This window comes from Solanum stenotomum, chromosome 10 (genome assembly GCF_019186545.1).
Source record: "Solanum stenotomum isolate F172 chromosome 10, ASM1918654v1, whole genome shotgun sequence".
Lineage (NCBI taxonomy): Eukaryota > Viridiplantae > Streptophyta > Magnoliopsida > Solanales > Solanaceae > Solanum > Solanum stenotomum.
In genome coordinates, this window is record NC_064291.1 from 4,133,090 (window position 1) to 4,160,856 (window position 27,767).

Sequence of the window (27,767 nt, forward strand, 5' to 3'; positions counted from 1 at the left end):
TACTGTTATTCCAGTCAAATGGATCATGCCCCCACTCTAATTTGTGAAAATGAACTCAGATTAATCATGTGTTGGTAATTCATGTGGTGGCGGGGGAGTAATCAGGGACTCACTAGGCAGATTCATCACGACCTTCATTCTCCCATTGGGCCAAGGCACCAACAACTTAGTCGAAACCTCTTCCTTATTCCCTTTTGGGCTTTAGTGGTGTGTGGAAAATGGTCATATCTTTATCTTGGGGGAACCAAAATCTCTGCTCCTTCAAAATTATATAAATGACTCTTAAAAGGTACCTTGGAGGATACACGAAGAGGCGCAACAGATCAAGAAACTAATACGCTGATGTAATTAAGGTATATACACTATAAATACTTACCAAGTCGTCAGAGGATTGCTAATTATCGATAGATGGCTATTCCCATCATTTAGAGCCAAGATGAGAAAATCGGAAAGGCTCCAATATGAGCCTTCCTTGAAGCTTTTTCTTTGCCACTGTTTTGGGCTAACATTTTTTGGTTTTCGTCATATGTATACATCTTCTATAGAAGGTTAGGCTAGCCCTTCTTCTTTATATGTAATCAGATTTCAGAGACAATCAAATCAATTTTTGGAGAAAAATGAGAAATTGTAATGCGTTATTTGATATACAAAAGATATATATATATTTTTAAAAAGAGCCAATAATAAAATGATTTTCAATGAATATAATATGCTACATGAATATCACACTTCAAAACGAATTTCAAATGATAATAAATATGAAAAAGAAAGAGAATAATAAGTCAAAATTTCCAAAATTATCATTATTAGGTGAATGTCATACCTAAATTACATAACTCTTTGAACTATCCTGAATTCATTGTGCTAGATGAATACATTTTGAACACTTCACTCATTATCTATATTCGCAACAAGTTATTCTAAATATTTTGCAAAATTTTCAACTACAAAATATTTAATCTAAATAAAGTTATAACATCGCAAAGTAATTAAAAACACTTGATCATTTATGTGTGAAACTCACAAAACAATATAATACTTTAATTTTTTTAAAAAAAATTATCCGCTAAAAAAAACAAAAGAAGTCACTAAAACCCATTTTCTCGAGGACCCAAACGCAGTCTATCTAAAACCCATAGTACGACACCGTAAATGACCACCGGAACCCATCTCCTCCGCCTACTCGTCTCCTGCCGGAAAATCACGGCACAGGTGACAGCCACGAGCACCGACACCATTGTAGCTATGGCTTCATCAGCTGAGCAAGAGTTCTCAGCGCAGTGTAGAGCCAAGCTCAACCGAGTGCCTAGGTGCCGCAATCTCTGGGACACGAAGATGGCCTCAAGAGTCGGAGATAAGCTCGGAGATCGGCTCAGTGAAGTCGGAGTCCAAAACGTGGAAATCGACGTTGAAGAGGAGCTCAATAGGCCGATGCACTACCGGCAAATGGTAGCGCCGCTTTTTGAGTCCGTCAAACGCAAGGGCATCGCCGTTGTTGGAGCTGACAAATTGGTTTTCTAGTCAAATTTTGGTATCCTTTTATTCTCATTCTAATCCTGTAGGCTGTAACAAAAACAAACAAAAAAATATTATGCATTCATAGATAAGCTGATTCAGAATTTGAAGTATAGATTTTTACCGCAATCTCAGATGATTATACGTTGATAATTGGATTTAGAATCAAATATTTTATAGATATTTTGTGACTTTTCAATTATATTTACAGTGTATAGACAAAAAAAGAGAGGGTGAACCAGTACATTTTAATCTAATTCTGCCATTGAGTCGTGGATTTGAATTCGATACTCTTCAAACAATTGTTGCTTATTGAGATATCTTAAATGTTCTGATTTTAAGAAAGAAACAAAAATGCTTCATTTGGTTTAAATGATGGATCTATTCACATTAACCAGTAATTCTAGAGGCTAATTCTAAATAGATAGTTTGAAGTCTGTTTTGTTACAAATCAGATGCAAGTCCCTTACTTTTTGCCATTTATTCAGGTCCAACCATATTACATGTATGCTATTTTCTTGTGCTGAGTATTTTTTATGATTCTGAAGCTTCTCCACCCCTAATTTTTCATCATATTATTCTCCATGAATTTGTTTTATTTGTGTTTTTATGTGTCTGAGGCAGTTTCAAGTTTAAGCTGATCCTTTAGGCAGTTTTCAAAGCATAGGTTGGTTCATCTAAGGTTACACAACTCTTAACAATTGTGTATTGCCGATTATAAAAAGATGGCCACTTCTATTGGGGAAATCTCTATGGAAAGGTGAAATTTTTGGTCCTTGTTTTCGCTTATATTTAAGGGACAACTTTTATTTTGACCAACAGTTTGATTGGGATGTTATCTTCTTGCAACATTTCATTTGATTGCAATGTGAATTAAGATCCATCCCCTTGCTGCATGATTGCAATTTTTGTCTCCTAATGACCATTTGGAGATTTGATTGAATTTTAATTTCTCAACCGTCTTGGAAGTTTTGATTTGTTGAATCTCATTGATGTTTCTCAATTATTTCTCATCATTCCCACACATGGATTTTGTAACTATCTATTCTTCCACAGGTTTTGGTCATCTTATTTTCTTTCATATAATACCTTTACCGACTTTACAATACCCAGAAGGAAAAAAAAAATTATAACTAGGTAGGCACATTCCATTAAATTCAATCTTCGGAGGAATCATCATAAGTAGACTAAGCTTACTCTTACCCTCGACCTATTGAAAACCTTCTCCTTTTTCTGTGTTTGAAGCCGGTTATAATTTGGGAACTCAAATAGTGGAATTTGTACTCCAACCAGTTCAGTTTTCAGAGGATTCATCATAGTTAGACTATGTTTACTCTAACTGTCAACTTATATATTGGAATCCTTCTACTCTTTCAGGCTTAAAATATTGTAACGATTCTTTTCTTTTTGAGATTCTTGTGTGATAGGGACCAATAGAGCATATCTAATTGCTGCTATATTTTGTCTTAATTAGCAGTTCTTCCACTCTAGCAAGGCTTGCTCCCCTTCAAGCCGTACTATTTGACATTGACGGAACTTTATGTGATTCAGATCCATTTCACTATCTTGCATTCCGTGAGATGCTTTTGGAGGTATGTACCAATTACTATGATTTATTTCCTGTAGATACAAAGCTACATCAGTTCACAATGGAGAAAAAGAAGAAGAAATTGTTAGCTCTAAGGGTGTATTTGGTATGAAGAAAAATGTTTATCATAAAAAAAATATCTTGGAAAATAAATTTTTTATTTATTTTATTTTATGTGTTTGGTAAGTAAACAGAAACATATTGTTTCAAGAGCATTAATATCTAATATAGGAAAACACTATGAGGTGGGGATTGGAGGCAGTAGGGGTTTGTGATGCGGAGAAGACAATGGACTTGGAATTCTACTTATGGAACTTTTTTTCTCTACTATCACTAGGAAAGCCATTTTCCTCATTTTTAAGAAAGCTATTTTTCCATAGAAATGTTTTCCGAAACATTTCGACCAACCAAACCTGAGAAAATTAGAAAATATTTTCAAGAAAATGTTTTCCTCCATAACAAAACACATCCAAAATCTCAGAGTCATGATTTTCATTCCCTTTGCAATTTGGGTTAATTTCAACAGATAGGATACAATGGGGGAGTGCCAGTTGATGAGGAGTGGTTTGTCAAGACTATTTCTGGGAAACACAATGATGATCTTGTTTCTGTACTTTTTCCGAATGATCACGAACGGGGTGTAAAATTCTTGGATGACAAGGAAGCTTTGTTTAGAAGGTTTTTAACTTCTCTACCATACCTTGTCTGTTTCAATGAGTTAAATTTTGGTTTTATGCATTTACAGTGTTAAAAAATACTTGCATAATAAATCAGTTCACTAATAAGGTTTACAATTAGATCTCTATGATAACAATTAACTGGTAACCTGCTATAATAGATTTAACTATACTTAGTCGTGCAAAAAATTGGATCCTCCGCATGTGAAAGCATTGAGAAAAATGACATTGCCAAAAACCAACAAGGTAAAATTTCCATCTATTAATCAAAAGAAGTGGCCTTTTGAAGTTAGAATAATTTTCCTTGAGACGTGACATAATGCATGAAAGGATCCTTGAATCACCATAGGGTATCCTGAAAATCCTTAGCAAAGACTTCTACAATACGTTCAGGAAAGGTTTTAACTAAAGTCCCATTTACTTGATCAAAAAGAATAACTTAAAGTCCCATTTCTTTATCAAAACAATAGCTTAAGTTCCACTTCAATTTTAGTGTTATGCAATTTAGCTATAAGCTCAATATCATTACGCCAATCTCATTTCTCTTTTGGATGGACAATATAGGTTGGCAAAAGAACAGTTGAAACCTCAAAATGGTCTCTACAAGTTGAGAAAGTGGATCGAAGATCACGGTCTGAAACGAGCTGCAGTTACCAATGCACCTAGAGCTAATGCTGAACTATGTATAAATCAAGTTGGCCTTGCTGATTTCTTTGATGCACTTATTCTTGGAAGTGATTGCAAGCATGCAAAACCATATCCTGATCCATACTTGAAGGCCCTTGAAGTGTTGAATGTATCAAAAGATCACACATTTGTATTTGAGGTATGATTCTGTTTTGACTTCCAGTTTTCCTTATCAGTTTTGTCGCAGTCCAACTTCCAATTTGTCGCACCAAATTAAAAATAAAAAGCTGATGATCATGTGCCACAGGGTGAAAAGCATCAGATATTTGGTTATTACTTAATGAGTTCTTATATTTGTTTTTAAGTGGTGATGTGAATAGTATGTAAAGTGAGTTCCAGACGCGACTACACCTACATGGCAACTTTATACATCTAGCACTGTATCAATTCACTTTACATAATATCCACGTGGTACCACTAAAAAAAATAAAAACCCAATTCCAACTCACTTGAAAAAAAATGAAAACTAATAATCATGTCTCACATGATGAAAGACATCGTACATTTGGTTTGTAGGTTGGAATTTTTTTTTTCCTCCAAGTGGTACATGAATAGTATGTAAGGTTAGTTGTTGACGTGATTATACCTGCATGACGTTCTTATACAGCTAGTGGTCTACTTGTGTTTTTTGGGGTTAGACAGCTTTCCAGGCAATTTTTTTTTGTGAGACATCTCTTACTTCGATTATTGTATTATTTGCTGTAGTTACTGTTCCTTTTTCCAGAACGCTATGCCATGCTTCCTATAGTGTTTTTTGCAATAGCTTCTTTACTCCAGTATGTCTTTTTCCTTGAACCAAGGTTCTATCAGAAACATAGATAGACCTCTCTACCTCCCAAGGTATGGGTAAGGTCTACGCACACTCTACCCTCCTTAGATCCCACAATGTGTATATTGTTGTTGTTGTTTCAATTATGAATTTAACCCCGGTTTCATCTTATGAACTTATTATATGTGTGCTCCATGGGTAGGATTCTGTCTCAGGAATAAAAGCTGGGGTGGCTGCTGGAATGTCTGTCATTGGTTTGGCGAACCGGAATCCATCTCAGTTACTTATAGAAGCAAAGCCTGTTTTTCTTATTAAAGATTATGAAGATCCAAAGTTATGGGCAGCTCTTGAGGAGATTGACAAGATGTCTGCCACCAGGAAGACCACAACATGAGGCATATACAATTAAGAGGTGAAAGTTCGACAAAAACTTACTCACATCCGATGTTTACACTAAACCATAGTGGTTTTACTATGACTAATCGATAGATCGAGGTTGAAAGCACACAGTACGAAGTACCATGGTCAGCGATACGTGTATGTGAACGACATGTGTCATGTAGTTGTTGAGTTTATGTAAACACCATCTATGAGTTGAAAAAAAGTTGTGAGGAACTTTTTGTTCTTGCTTGAGCAGATCTCTTCAGGAATATCAGTTACAGAATATTGATGTAATTTTACTTAAATTGTGTACTAAAGGAATTAGAATCCACGGGAAACACAAACGTGTCAAAAAATTAGTATATATAATATGTAAAAGATTCAGCTTAATAGTCAAAGCCACAAGTTAACTATTATTTTTTTGTGTGTTTCAATTCTGACTATCAATTATTCTCTTTTCCTATTGGTACTACCATCATCTATATATTAAGACATATTGAAGCTGAATAGGTCAATTATCAGTTTTTTTTTCTTCTATTTGAACTATCACCATTTATTCAATCAAGTGTATTTTGTTGCATAGATGGTGACAATTTAGATAGGAACTGCACGATTTTCAAGCGTAGAGTGTTAGTGGCACCTAATGTTTGATATCTACATTAGAGTTTGATTAAATTTGAATTCATGTTGAGAAATCTTACATTAGGAGGCAAAATGCTCCCTAAAATGAACACAACTCCATATTCAAGATGATCTAAATATGAAACTTTTATTAAGAATGAAGTTATCGATGATCAAAAGCTAATCATCGTGCTATAGTTGCAACCAACATCACCATCATATCAATTATTAGTTCAACTTCTCAATGAAAACAACAATTTTAGTTGGTGATTAAGCAATTATCACGCTCTCTTACTTGTTAGATAACTCATGAAGAAAGAAAGTTCAAATACAAAATCTATCAATCACAATTAAAATAATACTATAGGAAGTCAAATATAATAAGAATTGCCTAGTGCGGTTACCTTTCTGGTATGGTTTGTGAGCTCTATTGCATACAAACAAGAATTTTACCTTAAGCACATTCATAGAATAGCAATTGCAGATATCCCTTGTGATAAAAAAAGTTAAATGAAATAAAATAACATTTTTAATATATTCGAATTTTTTTTCTTATAATAAAGTCTATTAACCATGATTAAGATAATATTATAAGAAGTTAAACAAAAAAATTACGTTTTGATACATTTAATTTTTTTTAGTCTTAAAGTGGAATATATTAATCACTTAATTAAATAATACTACAAGAAGTTAAATAAAGTAAAATAACGTCTTGATACATTTACCTTTTTTTATATCTTAAAACACAATATATTAATTATAATTAAATAATACTATTTAAAAAAATAGAATTACATTGTGATACATTTAACTTCTTATCTTAAAATAAAATATATTTGGTACCTCTATGGGGCCGCGTAAATTCTACTTTCTCCATACCCTATCTTTTGAGATTTCATTAAATATATAATTATATTTTCAAAACAAATATATCTATTTTATTACATACAAAGTAAAATAAAATAAAATGATGCACATTAATTTTTTTTATTTGAAATAAATATTAATTACGATTAAATTAATAATACTATAAAAAGTTAAATATAATGACATTTTGGTTGTACAATTAATTTTTTTTTTCCTTAAAAAAGAATATTCATCATATCTTTCTTCTTCTTCATCGGCCCTTTCACCGAACCCTAACTTTCCCCATTTTTTTCCAAACCCTAAAAGTCGAACACTCTACCAAAATCTCACTTCGAAAAATCCATAATTTTCATGAAAAAATTCAGCCTTTAACGCTAGTTTTTCATTATACAATTTTTGATTTTGGTGAAAAAAAGTATACAGTGTAAGAAGCAGTTGAAGGATTTTTTTACCATGGATTCTCAGCCGAACAATCTCTACGACACGGCGTCTCAGCCGGATACCGGCAACGACGCATACACATTTCTGGAATTCAACACACAAGGGGAAGAGTTTGATTATCCTGAATTTCAAGAGCTTTCACAGCCAATTCGATCTTCTGCGTGGCCAACACCATCTGATTCTCTGGTATCTGAAGTAACTGATCGGCATCCATCGTCGGAAGCATCGCCGTCGACGAAATCACGAGGTGGAGGTGGGAATAGTAATGTTAGTAGTAGTAGTAATCAGGCGTCGGTGGTGGATGCATTGGCAGCGGGGATGAGTGGGTTGAATTTTGAAGAGACGGGGGATGATGAGGGTTTTGAGTATGGAAAAGGGGATTTTGGGGTTGAGCATGCTTGTAAGTACTGTGGAGTGACGAATCCTGCTTGTGTAGTTAGGTGCAATGTGCCATCTTGCCGTAAGTGGTTCTGTAATTCCAGAGGGAACACTTCGGGCTCGCATATTGTTAATCACCTGGTATGTAAGAGGAGATATGTGCATTTTAATTTTAGCTTATTTTGATTCTTGTGGATTAGTGAATGGCTCTCTTCGTTGAGCAAAATAGCTTTATTAACATAAATAATTTGTTTCTGATGAGTAGCTTTGTATTAAAAGACAAAAATACATCATCATCCACAACAACATACATATGGGGAGGGTTGAGACCGTTTCGGAAAGACACCCTGGCTAAAATATCACATATCAAAGCAGTTTGAAAAGGAAAATACTGTAGAAAAGAGGACATTTCAAATCATAGGAAAACATTACATAGCATTTAGAAAACAAGGAACAGTAATAACAGCCAAATAACACAATAACCGAAGCATATGAAACAACATGCAGTAGCAGAAATAAACTACAAGATTAATGCTACTACTACTGGTATGAAAGGAGAAACAGGTAGAATGCATCAAATTACCACCAAGCCTATCCCCTTGGAAAGTGAGACAACATCACTACCTACTAACCTTCTACCTTTATCTGCAACCTTCATATCCTCTTACCTAAGGCAATGCCCTTGGTAAGCTGAAGATGCGTTGGTTTTTCCTTTTGTAGTTTATTTGGATGATGAATTGAGATGATTCCAGTTATAGTGACTGAATGAAGAACAAAATTTTCTGACCGCATTTTGTTAACGAAAGCAGGATTTAAGTCTGAAAACCTCACATTCACTACTCCCTTGGACTTAATAGAGGTATATATAGTTCAAGCAAAAGGCAGTGCTGTGCCTCACTAGCTGCAGAAAGAGTGGGTGCTGCAGAACAAGTGGATTTCTTGTGGCAGGGGCGTGTTTCAGATAATGTGGTAGTCTCCTTTCGTCCCTGGCCCCTCTCTGTTCTCTCTGGGAACTTGTGTGAGGAAAAAGTATGGACATGGTTAAACATAGAGAAGTATGGAACGGGAAATACTTGTACAGGGTAGCACCAGAAAAGTGAAGTAGGTGAAGCTTATGCAATTATCTTTGACTTAGTGATCATACACGACTAGCCAATTAGTCTTTATTCTGTTTCTTCATGTTAATTGATATGGATTTTAGTAGTAGGTGATTACTGTTGGAAAGACAATTTTGCCTATTTTCTCAGATCTGTTGTTAGTCTATCTTTAGTAATATGACCCAATGGGATGCCATTCATTCAGAAAATAAAATTAAGGCAGTTACCATAAAAATGTTATTAAAAAAAAGGATAATCACAAGTGGTTGGTCTGAGTTATACAAAAATGATAATAGTAGATTTATATCTAGCTTCATCAATCTTTTAACAGAAGGAGTTTCCTCAGAGTTCAACTCTAGATTTCCTCAGTTCATGATAAGTTTAGTGAACAAACTATGGTTTTCTCTTTTTTTTTTTGGTAATGTATACTTCCAGCTCTTTTGTGCTGGGGGATCTCTTGGATAAAATAAACTTTTATCCCAATAAAAAGAAGGTTTTGACTTTTGTCTGAATCATGCAATTTTCATCTCCACCATAGTTCCTTATTTATTCATGTGAGAGAAGTTGAAAGGGAAACTCTCTATATGTTCATCTGGGAGAAAAGCCAAAGCATCACCTTTCTTAGTTTATAAGGCAGTGAATTGTCTCTAGATGATCCAAACTGTGGGAATTTCCTAACAAAGTACAAAATCTTAAATGCATGTTATATTTTGTTAGTGTCACCATTCTAGACAGTTTGATTGGCCACTTATGTTTAATGGATTTACATTGGAGAGCTATATTCCTCTTGACTTTTCCTACAATTGGGGTGTCTATGATTTTATTTCCAGAAACAAGGGATTTATTGTGTTTTTTTGGTTGACGTTGTATATACTCAACTTCTCCCTATAGGTGCGAGCAAAACACAAGGAGGTGTGTCTTCATAAAGACAGTCCACTTGGAGAAACAATTCTAGAGTGCTACAATTGTGGATGCCGAAATGTCTTTCTTCTTGGCTTCATTTCTGCCAAGACAGAGAGTGTCGTTGTTCTCCTCTGTAGAGAACCTTGTCTAAGTGTTAATGCATTAAAGGATATGAACTGGGACCTGAGTCAGTGGTGCCCACTCATTGATGACAGGTGCTTTTTGCAGTGGCTTGTTAAGGTCCGGATTCTCTTTCTTAGTCTTCCCTTCTGTTCCTTTTGGTTTCTGTTTTCTGTCCTGTATTTGTGATGTGGGAGTGCTGCAGGTCCCTTCCGAGCAAGAACAGTTGAGAGCGCGCCAGATCAGTGCTCAACAAATCAACAAAGTAGAAGAATTGTGGAAGACAAATCCTGATGCTACCCTGGAAGATCTTGAGAAGCCTGGTGTGGATGATGAGCCTCAGCCTGTTGCCTTGAAGTATGAAGATGCCTATCAGGTTCTCGCTGGGTGATACTATTATATTATCTCCTTTACCTTTTATTTGTATAGAGATGCATTTCAGGAATTATTCTGCTATGTAGTTATGAGTTGCCCCTGGATTGAGTATTGACATTTTAACTATGCTTGCCTTGACTCTTTTAATGTAGTATCAAAACATATTTGCACCATTGATCAAGCTTGAAGCTGACTATGATAAGGTATGTCAGGATCTTAAGATTATTTTAGATGCTGGAGCCTGAATGCTTAATCCTATTTTATTTTCTTAGCTTTTTGTTACATCCTGAAATATCATGTATTTTTATTTAAAGCTACCTGCGTCTTCTCACTTTTGCTTTTGGATAGTGGGTGTGTTACTTCTTAAGTTACCTGATAGTGAGTTTTGTCCGTAGAAGTGCTGAATTTATGAGGACAATTGCATTTACACTTGATTGACTCTTTCTTCTTGGTTCTTAATCTTCGTGACAATTGAACTAAGACATGTCAGTTACTACTCTCTGTGTTTCTCATGAGCAAAGATGTGATACTTTTTAATTTGCTCATCTTGTTCTTTTGCCTTTAAGTAGAGTTTATACTTGTCTTGAGGGTATGCTTACAAGCTTTGGAATTTTGTTTTCTGCTTGGTAGATGATGAAAGAGTCTCAAAGTAAAGACAATCTTACTATTCGATGGGATATTGGTCTCAACAAGAAGCGTGTTGCATATTTTGTGTTCCCGAAGGTATTTCCTTGTTACTTTTTTTCTACCGTGATTCTTCTAGATTCGTGGACTGTTATAGTGCTTTTTGTTGTCATTTACTATTTCAATCATGGCATGGAAACCTGTTATTGTCTTTACCTACCTGAACTGAAGATAGTCTGCTGCTTTTTCAGGAAGATAATGAGTTGCGTCTTGTACCTGGTGATGAGCTAAGGCTACGATATTCAGGGGATGCAGCTCATCCAGCTTGGCAATCTGTGGGGCACGTGGTATGGACCTTTTGTCTTGATGGCCAAATCTTTTTGAGAGGGAAAATATAGTATGGAGTCTGGCTACCACAAATACCCTTAACAAGTAGAGACAATTTGGTTGGAAAGACAAAGGCTCCCTGCATCATGAAAAATTTAATTAGTGTGGAAAATATTCTTAAAAGAACTTCTCCCAAAGCCCCTGGCTTCCTTTATTCTCAATTTTTTTTAAGGATTTCTTTTGCGGTTTCTACTCTTAAGATATTGGTTGTCTATTCATTTTTCAGGTAAAATTAACTGCTCAAGAAGAGGTTGCGCTTGAACTTCGTGCCAGCCAGGTACCTTAGATTTTAGATTGCTAGTCTCATTGTAATATTTTCTTCTCTTTTTTTTCACCATGTGTTTGTTTGTATTTTGGGTCTTTGCTAAACTATTCCTGTCTCATCAGGGGGTTCCAGTCGATGTGAACCACGGGTTTAGTGTTGACTTTGTTTGGAAAAGTACGAGCTTTGATCGGATGCAGAGTGCAATGAAAACCTTTGCAGTGGATGAGACTAGTGTCAGTGGGTGAGTGAGAATCTTTGGGTTCTACTATAGAACGATTTAAAACAATTGTGAAGATTTCATGTCCTTGATCGTGTTACTTGCCTAAGATTTATAATTCTATCTAAAATCAGATCAGCTTGTGCCTTCTTTCCCCTTCATTTCATGTTTAGAGTAATGTTTGTTCTTTTTTAAGTTTTGTCACCGTTGGAATATTTATGGTAGTGCATCTTTGCTTTTGTTTCCCATTCTTGGTATCATGAATGAACTTTGAATTAATTTATGCACTACAAGGAATGCCAGTTATTTTTGCTACTATTTTGTAACTCGTATGCATCTCCTTGATGCCAGTGAAAACCTTTTAAAAAAGAGGAATGTCAGATTCATAGATTTAACCACCAACTTTATTTGGGTCGACCAGTTTGTGACTTCTATGTTGGAGTATTTAGTTTTGTATTCTTTTTGCCTCTTATGCAGGTATATTTACCATCATCTGTTAGGTCATGAAGTTGAGATGCAGATGGTCCGGAATACACTTCCACGTCGTTTTGGTGCTCCTGGTCTTCCGGAGCTTAATGCATCTCAGGTTGAGTGCTCCATCTGCTAGTTCATCATATTTTTTTTATCTTTGATATTGACCATGCTCCCAATTATTTTTAGGGATACCTTATTGAACAGGATATTTTTTGACAGTGAGAATTGTTATACTTCTGGTTGTCTTATTTTGACATGTTCATATTGTTAGGTTTTTGCTGTAAAAAGTGTTCTTCAGAAGCCCATCAGTTTAATTCAAGGCCCACCTGGAACTGGAAAAACTGTCACCTCTGCCGCCATTGTGTATCATATGGCGAAACAAGGCCAAGGACAGGTAACTTTGATGTCTTTTTTCCCTATTTTTGTTCTTGATGGTAGTCGCTTGATTTACTGGCTATTTTTAGTTGTTGTTAACTATTTTTTCACCAGGTTTTGGTCTGTGCCCCCAGTAACGTGGCTGTGGACCAATTAGCTGAGAAGATAAGTGCCACCGGTCTGAAGGTGAGGCACCAGCTATTTCTTTATCTCCTTCCCATCCCCAATATGAGTGGGAAAAAAGCTCCATGAAGACATCTTGAACTGGCTAAGAAGCTCAATCACTATTTTAGTGGTCAATCCACATTTATGCAAATATCTAGTGGAGTCATCTGGCAGAATGTCCTCTTTTATGGTGATGAGCTGAAAAACGAGTTCTTTATATCCCCAGAAGGATTGAGTATGTCAGTAAACTGAAGGTTAAAAATGAATCTCCTATATCCTTCCCAATTGACCTTGTCCAACCCATGCACACAAACTGAAGGAGAAGGAGATAGGAGTCTAGAAGTATTGGAAATATAAGACATATAATAAATATAATATAAGTGAATAAAAAATTCCATCATCATCTTTTTCTTTAATTTGTGAGATTTTAGGTCCCTCCTTGTTTCATTTTCTTTTTTCCAGGTGGTCAGGCTCTGTGCCAAGTCAAGGGAAGCTGTCAGTTCTCCTGTCGAGCATTTAACCCTTCACTATCAGGTTACTTTTTAATTTTTTATCCTCAAATGTTTATATATCATTCTCTTTTTAATGTTATCTTTTGAACTTTTGTCTATACAGGTTCGCCATCTTGACACGTCTGAGAAGAGTGAACTTCATAAGTTACAGCAACTGAAAGATGAACAAGGTTGGTGTTGCAGTCTTTGGCCACACTTGTATAGGGATTTAGCATTTACCTGGGGATATTTTTGGAGTTGTCCTCTGTTTTTTCCTTTCTATTTCTTATTTAATATCCTTTATTAGAGCATTCTAAATGCGTGCACATGATTCAAAGTCATTTGATTTAATGGACTTTCAGGAGAGCTTTCCAGTAGTGATGAGAAGAAATATAAAGCTCTGAAGCGGGCAACAGAGAGGGAAATAGCTCAGAGTGCTGATGTCATTTGTTGCACATGCGTTGGTGCTGGAGATCCTAGATTGGCTAATTTCAGATTCCGCCAGGTTGGTTTGCCTTATTACACAAAACTAAATTTTTTGTCAACTATTTTAGCTTTTCTGTTTTTTATGTTCTTATGTACTCATTCATGCTGGTTTTAACATTTCTGTTAAACCTCTTTGTAGGTGCTCATTGATGAATCCACTCAGGCTACTGAGCCTGAATGTCTCATTCCGTTGGTTCTTGGTGCAAAGCAGGTCATTATTGCAATTAATGTCTTCATTCATAAAAAAATTGTCATACTGAAATGTAGTATGATGTTGGATTCTTACTCTGAGTTTTGTGCTAGGCTGTTCTTGTCGGTGATCATTGCCAGCTTGGACCTGTCATTATGTGCAAGAAAGCGGCTCGTGCTGGGCTGGCTCAATCTCTCTTTGAACGCCTTGTGTTTCTAGGCGTGAAACCAATTAGGTTACAGGTGATTATCTGAGTCTGTTGGACGTGTTAACATGTCCATCCAGGGTGTTAGGGGATGAAGTGAAATTTTAAGATTCTCTTGTTTCTCATATAGTTGCCATATCGATTGAAGGGCTCCTTCGTCATCTATGTTGATTTGAGGAGTCTTCTTTCCCTTTCTTTTGGGTGGTGGTGGTTGGATGAAGATGTTCATGTCATTTTATATTGTGTTTGCCAATCTGCCACTTGCCATCACCCTGATATGCTAGTTTTAAGGTTTTATGTTTTTTTTATGCTTCACACAGCATTATGTTATTTGGATATCTAGTTTTTCATTATCTAGTAATACTTGTGTGTCTGACCTGTTCTGAGTTTCTTTACCTCTCATTTTAGCTGCTTTTGTTCCCCTCCTTGTTGGCTCTTTCTGTCTTTCTGTTTCCTTGAACTTTTGGTGTTGCTTGCTCACATACTCTTTCAAAGTACTGTTTACCCTTATTTAGCTATTAAATTTTGAAGTGTCAGACTTCTTATTTTTCCATTACTAATGTTGATTCTGTTGTCTATTTTGCTTGCAATTCCAGGTACAATACCGTATGCACCCTGCATTGTCTGAGTTCCCATCAAATAGCTTTTATGAAGGTACACTTCAAAATGGTGTAACCGTCAATGAAAGACTATCATCAGGAATTGATTTTCCTTGGCCTGTGCCCAACCGTCCCATGTTCTTCTATGTTCAGGTACTATCCGATTTGTTTAGCTGATTCATCTTCAGTTCTTCTTGTCTGAGTCACGGAAAATTCTGTGATTTCTTTTTTTGGGTCACCTGGATGTTACTATGATGGTTATGGAAATATTAATGATTATTTCTCGGAAGGCCTCTTGGTGCTTCTTTGATGTTGTTTGAGGACTTTTTTCCTGTTATGACTGATGTATTTAAACTTGAATACTTGGTAATTTATCTGTAGATGGGACAAGAGGAGATCAGTGCTAGTGGAACTTCCTATCTGAATAGAACTGAAGCTGCAAATGTGGAGAAGATTGTGACTACATTTCTGAAGAGTGGGGTAGTCCCCAGTCAGGTACATTCTTATTTGCATCCTTAATGTTGAACACCTTCATTTGGTGGTAAGAATGTAATTATTATATATTCACAGATTGGGGTCATAACACCATATGAGGGTCAACGGGCATATATTGTGAATTATATGGCAAGAAATGGTTCCCTAAGACAACAACTCTACAAGGAAATCGAGGTAAGCAGTTAATACATTGGCATTACAGTTTTCTTGGATTATTAGTACTTATTTTGAGTATTTTCTTATGTTCAGGTTGCAAGTGTAGATTCATTTCAAGGGAGGGAGAAGGATTATATTATTTTGTCGTGTGTCAGGAGTAATGAACATCAGGTTGGCTTTATCCATTGATTTTCTCTTGTTTGATGCTCAATTGTTTAGTTTTAAATATTTAGATTTGTTCTGTTCTGTTGTCAATTTTTGTATCCTCTGAACCACAACGCCTTCCCTCTTTTCCCTCCTCTGGGGTCTTTGTTTGCAAAAGTTCCATTTCCCTTTTATCTCGGAGTTCAGGAGGTAGGAAACATTTTGTTAGCGTTGATATATGTTTGTATGAGTACTTGCTTGCTTAATATATTTAGTCAAGGTGGATCTGCGTCTCTCTTGTGCATATGCTTTAATCTATTCCACCATGTCCCATCTGTTCTCGATTAAACCATAAGTTTTGACTTTTTTTTAATCTCTCTTTTCTTTTAGGGCATTGGGTTCCTTAATGATCCACGCAGGCTTAATGTTGCTCTTACCCGTGCTCGTTATGGTATTGTTATCCTGGGAAATCCTAAAGTCTTGAGCAAACAGCCTCTGTGGAATGGTTTGTTAACACACTACAAGGTAATATCTTCAAAATGTTCTCCTTTGGTAATACTACTTAAGCATTATGTCATGTTTTCTCTGCTCTTCGAAGTAGTCATGACCTGGCAAGTTTGACCTAACATTAGATGGTTAGTCTTTTGGGCTAAATATATCTTCTTGTTATTATTTGCATACTTGGGGATGTATAAAGTGTAGATGTCAGTAGGTGTTTGATGCTTTTGAGATGTTCATACTTCAATGCATTTTTCTTGCAGGAGCACGAGTGCTTGGTAGAAGGTCCTCTCAATAACTTAAAGCAGAGCATGGTTCAATTTCAGAAGCCCAAAAAGGTACTGATGGTGGTTAAATACTCTACTTAAGTTACATGTCTGCTCGTGCATAATTATGCATCAGTATTGAGGTGTGATGAGGTGTCTTTTTGTGTCATGGGTTTGCAGATCTACAATGAGCGCAGACTCTTCTTTGGTGGTGGACCTGGAGCAGTTCCAGGTGACAGTTTTGGATCTGCTTTAGGCCCCAGTGCTGACAGGAGAAATAGTCGTCCTAGGGGTATGGTGAACTTGAACTTCGCCCAACTGGCTGTGAATTGTTTGTTTGAATGTTGTATGGCACATAGGATTCCTGCGTTGGAATATGTTTCTGTTTCATCTGATTATTTGTCAGGAACCCTGCTTTTGCTGTTCTTCGCATTGTAGAGTTCTTCTCAAAATGGTTTTGGAGAAACTAGGAAGAAGTGAAGAAGCATTTTTTATTATTATTAGAATCTCAAGTATATTTATATATGTATTTGTCTGCTTTCTTAAGGATATTTTTTTAAATTTTTTGTAGGTTCTTATATGGCACCTGGTGTACCCAATGGTACTCAGAAACCCGGTGTTCATCCTGCTGGTTATCCGATGCCTCGGGTTCCCTTTCCCCCTTACCATGGAGGCCCGCCACAACCATATGCAATTCCTACTCGTGGTGCTGTCCATGGGCCTGTTGGAGCTGTTCCTCATGTTCCACAGCCAGGTAGCCGGGGTTTTGGGGCTGGACGTGGCAACGCCAATGCCCCAATTGGTAGTCATCTCCCTCACCATCAAGGCTCCCAGCAGCCGGTCGGAAGTATTGGATCTAACTTCAACTTTCCTGCATTAGATAATCCAAACAGTCAGCCTTCCATTGGAGGGCCTTTATCTCAACCTGGATATGCTTCTAATGTCAGTAAATTTTCAGTTTGTTTATTTGATGAAATAGTAAGTGATTTGGTGTAAGCATTTTTTCTTTTTTGAATTATAGATGGCTATCCAGGGACCAGGCCAGTCATTCCGGGATGGACTTTCTATGGGTAGCATGTCACAGGTGATTGATTCTGGACATCAAAATTGATATGTTAATTTGTTTTCTCTAGCATATTTACCTTAAATTTTTTAATCAGGATTTTGTGGGAGATGATTTCAAGAGCCAGGGGTCTCATGTTCCATATAATGTTGCTGACTTCTCTACACAGGTGCTTGTCCTTTACACCTCTAGTAGTTTGTTAATTGCGCCTGCCATCACTGCCTTGATTTATGCATAGTTATGTAGGATAACATTTCTTTTTTATATTAACTGGCCTTTGTTGTACTGGTATTTAGGCTTCTCAAGGCGCATATGCTGTTGATTATGTAACTCAAGGAGCACAGGCTGGGTTTCCAGGGAACTTTTTAAACCAAAATTCTCAATCTGGATACTCCCGTTTTGGTTCAGGAAATGAATTCATGTCTCAGGTTAATTTAAATTCCACTTCTTTGGCCCCTCATCTCACTCTTTTAGGCCTGGAGGATATGATTTTGAATATGAGAGTCTAGTCTCGAAGTAATGCAGTTCATCATACATGATGGGCTGATCTGTTGACACTTCTGACTGGGTGGCTTGGTGGATGAGCTATGTGAAGTCCCCTATGATCTTTTTTCTCCTATCTTCCAGTTTGCTTTTGGTCCACTGCTTATCGAACTTCTGATATCTGTGCAGGACTATATGTCTCATGGTTCGCAAGGTCTATTTACGCAAGCTGGATATAATGATCCATCACAAGATGATGGTTCACAGAATCATTTTGGCATGTCCAATGTTAATTCACTTCAGTCTCAGGTTAATTTATTATTTAATTCTGCCTGAATTTTCTAAATTGTTCAATGTGATCAATATATGAAATAAGCATCAGGCGAAGTCCACCAGATTGAGAAGGTGATTCTTCACCAGGATATAGTTCGGCAGACTTTGCTTAATGCAAAATATTCTCTTCTTGCTATTTGTTCATTTCACCAAGTCTCATTGTGACTTGGATGATTCAGTTTTTCCTTGGAATGGCGCTTGAATTTGTTTCCTTTCTTTCCAGAGTTTACTCAATCCAATTTACTCCCAGCCATTTGCGCACTACAATACACAACCATTGAACTTGCAAAGTTCCCAGCCTCAACAGCAGCAAGGGCCACAAGGCCAGGGCTTCCAAAATCAGAAACTCCATTACAATAGTTGAAGACCGCATGGTTGTTATATGATGATTGATGGGTTATAGTTTTGCATCCAGCAGTTTGGTTTGTGCTGTCAACATGTGACCGTCTTATCTGACCTTAAGATGAGGTAAAAGAGTTTGCCAATAATTCAGGTCAGTTGGTGAGATATTCCTTGCCAATAATCTTGAATGTCGAGTCAGAGGGCTGACATGGTGGAAGTCTTCTTCTCTGGTCAAGGTAACCAAGCGCAGGACATCCGGTGCTGGGAAAGAACAAATAACCCATGTTATCTTTGTGAAGTTTTACGTACTGTTTAAAAAGAAGGTATACTGTTTCTCCATGAGAGAAAGGTTACATGGCGTGGTATTGAGTCGGAAGGGTGGGTTATTCAGGACACGGAGGTTGTTACTTGCACATTGTAAGGAGTACATCATTGTTTGAAGCTGCGACCATATCTTTTTTGTACAGTGTCCAGGCAAAATCTAGTTAACCCTTTCAGCTCTTCCTGACATGTAATTATACTCTTCAGTTATTAGTATTACGGGGATGATGATGATAGATGTGTTTGTTATTGCAGCACTTTTAAGTTATTGGGTATATAAACATGCAGGTAATGGTCTTCTATTTTTATTGGGTTGCTTGTAATCCCAGTATCATCTTTGTGGATGTCTTGCGAAGCGTTTTGCTTGTCAATGATGAAAGAATTTACGATTACATTAGCACTGCATTAGTTCTTTTGCCCGTCTCCCTTTTATTTCTACCTTTGAACAGCATATAGATCGTATGATATATCACCTTTCAAGTTAGAAAAAGCTGTTGTGGAAGTGAGAAGAGTTGATACTTTTTCCGACGCATCGGCGATCTGGCTGGATCAGCGCTGCTTTCCCATTGCATATCCCTTGGTTGAAGACATCCGAAATTTTATGTTTACAATGCTAGTTCCACATTTTTTTTAATCTTGAGGGTCCTTCGAAAATAATAGGTGATAGGTTGTTTGCACATTCTATCCTCTTCGGACTTTATTTGTTGGATTGGATGGCGGTTACATTGGGTATGTCGTTGTAATGCCAGTTCAACATAAAATGTTGCCCAGGTTTTATAATATGGCATAATACATAAGCGTGGAATCTATTCCAGGTTTTATCACAAGACATAATAAACAAAAACACGCTTCGATTTTGAGATTACACAAACTTCAAAATAAAATTATTTCTATTTATGCAAATTATTTTTTAAAAACTTTAAATAATTGTATGTACGAATGCATAATTAAAATAAAGAAGTTTGATTTTTAGAATTCAAAAATTATGTGGAGTAATAATATATATCAACATTGATTACACATCGACGACTACAAATTGTTATGATTTGGTATCTGGTTTGAAAGTGAGTTATACATGTATTAAATTTGGCACAAGTAATATCATGTTTGTTGGCTAGAAATTATCCATGAATAACTAATATCGCTAGAAATCTTCGTAAAACAAAGACAATATATTTATATTAATATGAGCAAAACATTAATAGCAAATCAGAGTGGCGCAGCGGAAGCGTGGTGGGCCCATAACCCACAGGTCCCAGGATCGAAACCTGGCTCTGATAAGATAATTTAGAGGCAAAGGCTTCCCATCCGCTCATTTTTTTTAATTAATATTTCCGCACTCATAAAAAGTTCAAATCCTAAAGCCGCTGCCTATTGTTCAACAACACATCGGTCTTTTCTGATTTGCATGTGTTCGGAGTTTAGTAAACAAGGATTGGTTGTGGAAGTTAAGAGGCTTGTGTTCGTATACAAGTCTTCACAGTTCATGTCGTAACATTTAAATTCATTATAGTCGAACAAAGAATAATACTACACATGACTTTTTATACTAGTAAATCGAATTTTATCATATTTACATTAAACTATGGTTTAATGTATAAATGTTATGTACTCTATTACATGTATTTCTACTATTTAATCATGATTAATGAATATTTTGTTACCTTAATATATCACTTAATTTTGATAAACTTAAGTATTACTAATTTGATCAATTTAAACATCGGATTGATCAACACGTCTTTTTGATAAGTTTGTAAAAATTTTGTACCAAAAATAAATAAATTATGCTTTATGAAATCTTCGATATATGAGTTACGAGTGTGTGATCATTTCAACAAAAAAGTTAAAGAAAATAAAGAAATTAAAATTAAGCTGGTTAAATTATGACTCACTTTTTAGTCCACTTTTGTTCACGTGAAACCCCTAATTTTTTACCAATGGTGGAAAACTTTAGGGCAAAGAAAAGGAAATAGTGTTGATTAGAGAGGTAGCTAGGGTTGATGTGGGGGACAAAGGTTGTGGGTAGAAATAGGAGATTATGAAATTGACTAGCTCATTTATTAATTATGTTGGTTGAGGTGGGAGAGGGATTTGTTTGTTTGAATTTTTGAAAATGGACTTCCAATTAAGACCCCTACCATTTCATACCTATCTCATTTCAACTTTAAATTTTATTGTTTTTAACCTTATTGAAAAGTTTTTATTTATATATAAATTGTATGACTATATGTTAGGATCTAAGGGTATGGTGGAGTGGTTATGAAATGGATCGAGAATTGTTAGGTTTTGCGTTTATTTTGAATTCCAACATAGCTAAAAAAAATTGTGAGGTGATTTTTTCAGATATGCTCAAGTCTTGATAAGCAGAGTTATTCAGTATCTATGTTTGTTGAAAATAACATGATCGATATGCGTTCAAACTGGTCCGAACCCACCATCACTAAAATATAAATATATGTTTGTTGAGGTGGTAGAGGGATTTTTGTTTGTTTGTTTGAATTTTTAAAGATGGGTTATGGATTGAGACCCCTACCATTTCATACCTATCTCGTTTCAACTTTAAATTTATTGTTTTATCCTTGTTGAAAAGTTCTTATATCATATACAAATTATGTGATTAAATGTTTCAATGAAAGGGTACGGTGTAGTGATCAATGACGTGATGAATTATTAGGTTTTGCCTTCAATCTATATCCCAACATAGATAGAATAAACATTTGGTGATTTCTTTCGATCTATCAAAGCTTTGATGAGCAGAGTTACTCAGTATCTACGTCGGTTGGAGATAACATGCTCGATGAATTTAATTGAGATATGCTCAAACTAGTCCAAACTCACTATCACTAAAATATAAATATATGTTACGACATGTTTAAATTTCAACTATATTATTGTCCATATATGTATAAATTTCGTGAAATGATAAGGGGATTCAAGATTTGAAGTTTATAGGTTCTAAATTCTAGCTTATTTTTAAGTTATCAAGGTTTAAATCAATAATTTATATCACTACAACAAAAAATACATTTAGTGGCAATAATTTTTTATAAGCGTAATTGAGTTAATGTCGTTGATTCAAAGTCGCTAAAGCCTTTAGCAACACTTTTATAAAATATTGATTATAAATACCTATATAATTTTTTAAAAATAAATACAAAATTTAGACCAAAGTACATAGTATCAGACTCATATGACGATTCCTCAACGAGTTTAAACAGTGCATACTAACAGTACTTTATTAGCTCTTAACAATAATAACTATGTTTCAATCTCTTGAACAAGTTGGATCGTTATATAAAAATTGGCTATTTATATTGCAAATAACACCTGAATCTAACATTGCACAAAATAAACAGAAAAAATCTAGAAGATTCATTTCATATGTATACATATACTACTTTAAAATCCAATAAATGTAAATAACGTCTAGAATTCAAAACTCATGAAGTTTCCATTCTAAACTCGCCTTCTTAAATTTGCATTTCAAGTTAGAAAGACACACAAAGAGAGAAATAGAGAGGCCGGGGGGGGGGGGGGGGNGGGAACCAAAAAGAGTTGGGATGAGACGGATAATTCATAATTCTCGAGTTTGAATTATGTGTATTAAAAAAAATGAAAGCACTTTCCTATTAAATGAGTCTTATGCAACATAAATACAGATTAGTCAGAACCTCAATACGAAAACAAAATATCGCGTAAAAAAAGGAGAAAAAGAAATTGAAATAATTATTTGTTTTGGCACCATTAAAAAAGTTGTGGATCTTTGCCTGCCTAAAGTAGTACTAGTAGATTATATATAGTGCCAATACACACACACATTAATTCAATGAAAATGGACAGCCAATTTTTGCTTGATTAATTCTCCCCACTTCTCTTATAGCTTTAATCAATCACCTTTTGTCATTCTTGATGGTCCCCATGATGAACAAAAAAAAAAAATAGATTTTATTTTGGAATATTACAATATATATTCCCTTGATTATGAGTAAATTTTGATGCTGATCATTTTGATATTTTACTAAAAATGTTTAATCATAAATTAGTTTAAAATATGTTATTCATTTTATAGTCATTTCACACTTAAAAATCATTTTGGTTGATTTGATGAATTTTTTTGATATTTAATTCCTAATGTGAAATTTCTCCCTATATATATATATATTATATTAGAAAAAAGTGACTTTGGGGTGAGTCTAGTTAGCCATCACTTTCGAGTCTGAGCTCTACTCAATCAACTTCATAACTTTACTTAGCTTTTAACATTGCAAAAGGATAACCTTTCACTATCTTGTTTCGCCCGTGAACTGATCACTTAAATCACCTTCCATCAATAAATACTCTCAAGGCATCGACCGTATACGGTACCTTAACATATAAAATATACAAAGGTAATCTTACAACATAATATTTTAATAACTAATTGATCATTTAAGCAATGAACTTCAAAAACAATAATATAATCAATGTAATATGACAAATGGAGTCTAGGGAGTAAAATATATGTACGTAAGTTTACTCCTATCTTTATATGATATAAAAATTATTTCGAATAGATCCTTAGAATCTCAAGTATCAACCTGTGTCAATTACGTGTGAAAAAGGACAAAATGGCCAAGGATAATTCATACTATTTTTAATAATATACATTATTACTAATAATGTCAACTTGTTTGTTTTATAAACTAATTAATCCTTTGTTATTTATTGAAGTTCACAACATTATTAGTCACTTGCCGGCCTAAAAAAGGATGAGAAAATAGACAATACATAAATCTGGACCAGCATTTAAAGCCTGTATTTGTGGGGAATTCTTCTGACTCTTTCTTAGGGAGGGGGACTTCGTGGCCAACTGCTTGTATATCGATCGAAAAGATGTAGCTATAAATATTATTATCGGTTCTCTCTTTGAATTTTATTTATCTATAAGAATTGTTTGATTCGCTTCAATTTTTAATTGAATTGGACTAAGTTCAGATAGATCTCCATCTCATTTTATAACGAATGCATCACATTGAGAATTGACTTGTCAGATCAATTATTTAGATAGAGAGTTTTTTGTATTTCATTTCATTGGCAACCAACATAGATCTAAATGGATTGTACGATGCTTCAGATCAAAGAAATTTAAAAATAAATTGAAAAGAATATCAATAAATTGTGTAGGCTAGATTATGAATTACCAAAGCAAACCTCTCAAGTTGTGACCACAATGAATTATACATATTTGAAAGGGTGATATGTTGTTGTGTAATTAGAATTTTCATTAAAAGAAATTAAAAAGTTAAGTAAATATATAAAAGGTTGAAGCATGAACTTTGTCAATTTTCTTATTTTTCTTCCGATTAAGTGATTTTCAACGTCTTTCTTCAATAAAGTATATAAAAATCAAAATATAATTAAGACTGAAAGAAGATTCTCAAAAATACTCGAAGTCATTAGCTTGAAGGCAAAGAAGGAGGGATAAAGAAAGTCGAAGTGCCTCTTTAGGATAATAAATATAATGTCGGAGTTTAACTATTACACGCACCATAATACTAGAATGAGTTAGACCTTACTATGGCCTATGGGTGTGACATTCAAAAAAATTTAAGAATAAATTATTCGTTCTTTTCTCAATATTTTTCTTCGATCAACAAAATTTCACATGCATATAATATATACACATAAAATATTTTCTTATAATTTTTCAACAGAAAGGTGTCCGTTGACACTCCATGGATATACAATTTCCCCTATCGCTGCGTGGCAAAATAAAAAAGCTTAGCTAATAAGTAACATTTAATATTTGATATATATTATTAAAAGTAATTTTCAGACTTGTATATATTACTATTATTTTTTATATACATAAAATAATTTTTCAACAAGATGATATATCTATGTAGCTACACCAATTGAGAAGATTTTTTTTTAATTTTATTTTCAGGGTTTAAATTATTTTTTTGTTGTGGGGACTGCTGAGGTTCTTAATTTGCAGCAGGAAACCTCTGATTTTGTGCAGCATAATACAAAGAAGACCCACCCACCCCACTCATTCACAAATCTTCTACCCACTCCATATGTAATAATAATAATGAATTGAGAATTTAGACGTTNTATATATATATATATATATATATATATATATATATATATATATATATATATATATTATCACTAGAGAAAATATGAAAAAGTACATATAGTAACATTAATTTGATTCATAAATTATTTAACTCCCCCCTGACATATTCATTAAATTATTTCTATTAGTACCTCTATTTCATAATCGTCTGTGTGAATGTAGTGTATATATATCACGGATTCATTTATAATAAATCAAATTAATGCATAATATATACACACTTATGATTCGATCGGATTATCATTGTAAAATTTTCATTCAAGATCACTGCAGTTTTTTTTTGAATTGTTGTAGGGCGATCGTTTATAAGTGGTAGGGTAGGTATTGGGCGGTACCATTTTGTGGCCGATAATCATGCGTAGTCATAGGTTGGATTAAGACGCGTGAAACTCATCACTACCTCATATGGACGTTGAGATCATAACCTGATTTAATCAGAACCTCTAATTAAAGATACCAATAAATATTCCACTATCATAATTTTTGGTGTAATTAAAAGTATTTAATTACCCTCCTATCATAATTTTTGGTGCAATTATCTATCCACTTACACTACAATACATAGCACACCTAGAAAGCAATTGCAAAGTCATTCTAGGTGTTGTTTGATTTGAAGTATTGATTGATTAATAAGTGAAGCTTATCAATACCAATAAATATTCCACTATCTAACTTGTCAAACACATCACATAAATTCATGAAACTTTTAATTAGCTTAATTAGAACATTATTAGCTTTTTTTTTCTTTTGCTTTTAACAACAACAATATACACAACAATGTAATTTTACAAGGATTATTTGAAAAGAATAGTGTGTACGTAAATTTTATCCCTATTTGATAAAAAATGAGAGATTGTTTACAAAAGATTTTCGGTCCAAGAAAAATATTATAAATCAAGTATGAAAATAAAATATAATAGTGAAGGAAGTCATGATGAAAATAATAAAGAAAAAGATAATAACAATAACAAATAATACGATATAACCGAAGCGAAAAAAAAGTCATGTATCTTTTGCTTTCAACAACAAAACACTAACAACAATATACACGAGTGTAATTCCACAAGTGATTTCTGAAAAATGTGTTGTGTACGCAAACCTTATCTCTACCATCTGAGGATGGAGAGGTTATTTACGAAAGATCCTACTCAAGAAAAACACAACAAATTAAATCAGGTATGAAAAAGAACTACAGTAGTTATGAAACCATATTAAAATTAATTAAAAAAAAATAGCATTCACAATAAATAATATGATAATCAAGACAAAAAAAATATATAATCACAATAAATAATACGATAACCGAGAAAACAAAAACATGTTTCTTTCTACTTTCATCATTATAATTAATTTTAAGATAAGAAACATGGTTGTTGCACCACTTCCATCTATTCTTTTGATTTTTCAATCAAAAGATAGCCATATTTTTCTTTGATTGCTTCTCCTTAATTTGATGGATCTTGTACCAAATTATTTGTTTAATTAACAGGCCTCCTTTCTATTTTTCTGCCCACTAAAAATCTTTAAGCACCATTAGCTAAATGTTGTCATTATTACGTTAATCCATTTTAATTTATGTGAACTTATTTGAATAAATACGAAATTAAAAGAAAATAAGAATTTTAAAACATGTGATCTTAAACTCTTAATCAAATGTGCGTGTTATAATGTTTGTGTAACTATAAAACTTTTATAACGTATGATCTTGATTCATAATATTTAATTTGTGTGGATGAAACACTTCTAATTAAGGATAAAATTAATTAAAAAGCTTAAGTTAATTATCTCCAAAATTGAGAAAAGGTTGAAAATGAGAGGATATAAGTTCCTCTCACTTGTAAATTAAATAAAAGTCTATGAATTTCGTCGTTAATCTATTATCGCTCGTAACAAAAAAAATCTTTTTAAAATCTATCATAAATCAGTCACTAAATAAAATTAACGATCATTTTTTTAATTTATATTATAAAATTTATATATCGTTAATTTCTATTCTTAGGTTTGATTTGAGATGTGCTTTTGGTGCAAAGAAAGGCATAGGTACTATAGTGGGTAGGTTAGGAAGAGGACGGTGCTATTTGTCAATTAGAAACTAATTAAACCAAATAATACAAAGTCCAAAAGTGATAATTAGTTGTTGGAAGACTAGTTAGGGTTGCGATCGGAAAGATAGTATGTCTCTATTTTTAATCAGAGGTATCAAATTTGAATATCAGAAATACAAATCCTAATAGGACGTTATAAATATTCGACATTTTACCCGAGGAAAAAGGCTCCGTCTAATATATACTAAATCGATGATTTGGACAACACGCCCCAATTTTCTTTTTTCAAGTATACAAACCGCAAAAATAAAAGTAGTAAGATTGATTTCCATAATAATAAATAATTAAAAAAATTTGTAAAAACTATTGAATTCAGAACAAATATCTGCTAGAACATTGATCAATTAATTCAATAAAACGGGAATTAGCTAGCACTCGATTTTATTGAAAACACTTCTTCCTTTAATTTGATAAGACTTATGTAGTGCATATTCAATAAATTGTCAGGATCATAAAACGAATATCGAATATTATGTGAAAATATTTTTAAAAAAATGATTAAATGAAGGACCACATAATTTTTTAATTTTTTTAAAG

The 27,767-nt window shown here is 34.2% G+C and overlaps 3 protein-coding genes and 1 non-coding gene across 6 annotated transcripts; all 4 read left to right on the forward strand.

The window, feature by feature from the left end:
* The first annotated feature begins 1,108 nt into the window (after positions 1-1,108).
* On the forward strand, positions 1,109-1,521 carry LOC125841445 (uncharacterized). The gene has a single exon (XM_049520580.1). It carries the CDS (start codon positions 1,153-1,155, stop codon positions 1,519-1,521), a length of 369 nt encoding a protein of 122 aa, XP_049376537.1. The 5' UTR covers positions 1,109-1,152.
* A 618-nt stretch (positions 1,522-2,139) lies between these two features.
* Positions 2,140-6,025, forward strand: LOC125841442 (haloacid dehalogenase-like hydrolase domain-containing protein Sgpp). Of its 3 annotated transcripts, XR_007443803.1 has the most exons (6): positions 2,140-2,275; positions 2,990-3,107; positions 3,630-3,781; positions 4,345-4,606; positions 5,439-5,702; positions 5,740-6,025. XR_007443803.1 is itself a non-coding variant. In XM_049520574.1 (5 exons), exons 1-5 carry the CDS (start codon positions 2,241-2,243, stop codon positions 5,628-5,630), a joined length of 759 nt encoding a protein of 252 aa, XP_049376531.1. In that variant the 5' UTR covers positions 2,140-2,240; the 3' UTR covers positions 5,631-6,025. The 3 variants fall into 3 exon arrangements, 2 of the variants coding, with proteins under 2 accessions (XP_049376531.1, XP_049376532.1); XM_049520574.1 differs by having other exon boundaries at positions 5,439-6,025; XM_049520575.1 differs by having other exon boundaries at positions 2,993-3,107; positions 5,439-6,025.
* Positions 6,026-7,353: 1,328 nt separating this feature from the next.
* Positions 7,354-19,390, forward strand: LOC125841430 (regulator of nonsense transcripts 1 homolog). Its single transcript, XM_049520563.1, has 29 exons — positions 7,354-8,065; positions 9,913-10,164; positions 10,250-10,420; positions 10,572-10,622; positions 11,050-11,142; positions 11,295-11,390; positions 11,657-11,707; positions 11,818-11,936; positions 12,390-12,498; positions 12,658-12,780; positions 12,876-12,947; positions 13,389-13,460; positions 13,542-13,608; positions 13,780-13,922; positions 14,043-14,114; positions 14,207-14,335; positions 14,895-15,050; positions 15,279-15,392; positions 15,468-15,566; positions 15,642-15,719; positions 16,083-16,217; positions 16,454-16,528; positions 16,637-16,748; positions 17,028-17,398; positions 17,478-17,540; positions 17,617-17,688; positions 17,816-17,947; positions 18,192-18,311; positions 18,559-19,390. The coding sequence occupies exons 1-29, from the start codon at positions 7,559-7,561 to the stop codon at positions 18,697-18,699; spliced, it is 3,795 nt and encodes a 1,264-aa protein (XP_049376520.1). The 5' UTR covers positions 7,354-7,558; the 3' UTR covers positions 18,700-19,390.
* Positions 19,391-20,206: 816 nt separating this feature from the next.
* TRNAM-CAU (transfer RNA methionine (anticodon CAU)) lies at positions 20,207-20,278 on the forward strand. Its single transcript has one exon. It is a non-coding gene; the product is annotated as a tRNA-Met (tRNA).
* Positions 20,279-27,767: the final 7,489 nt, after the last annotated feature.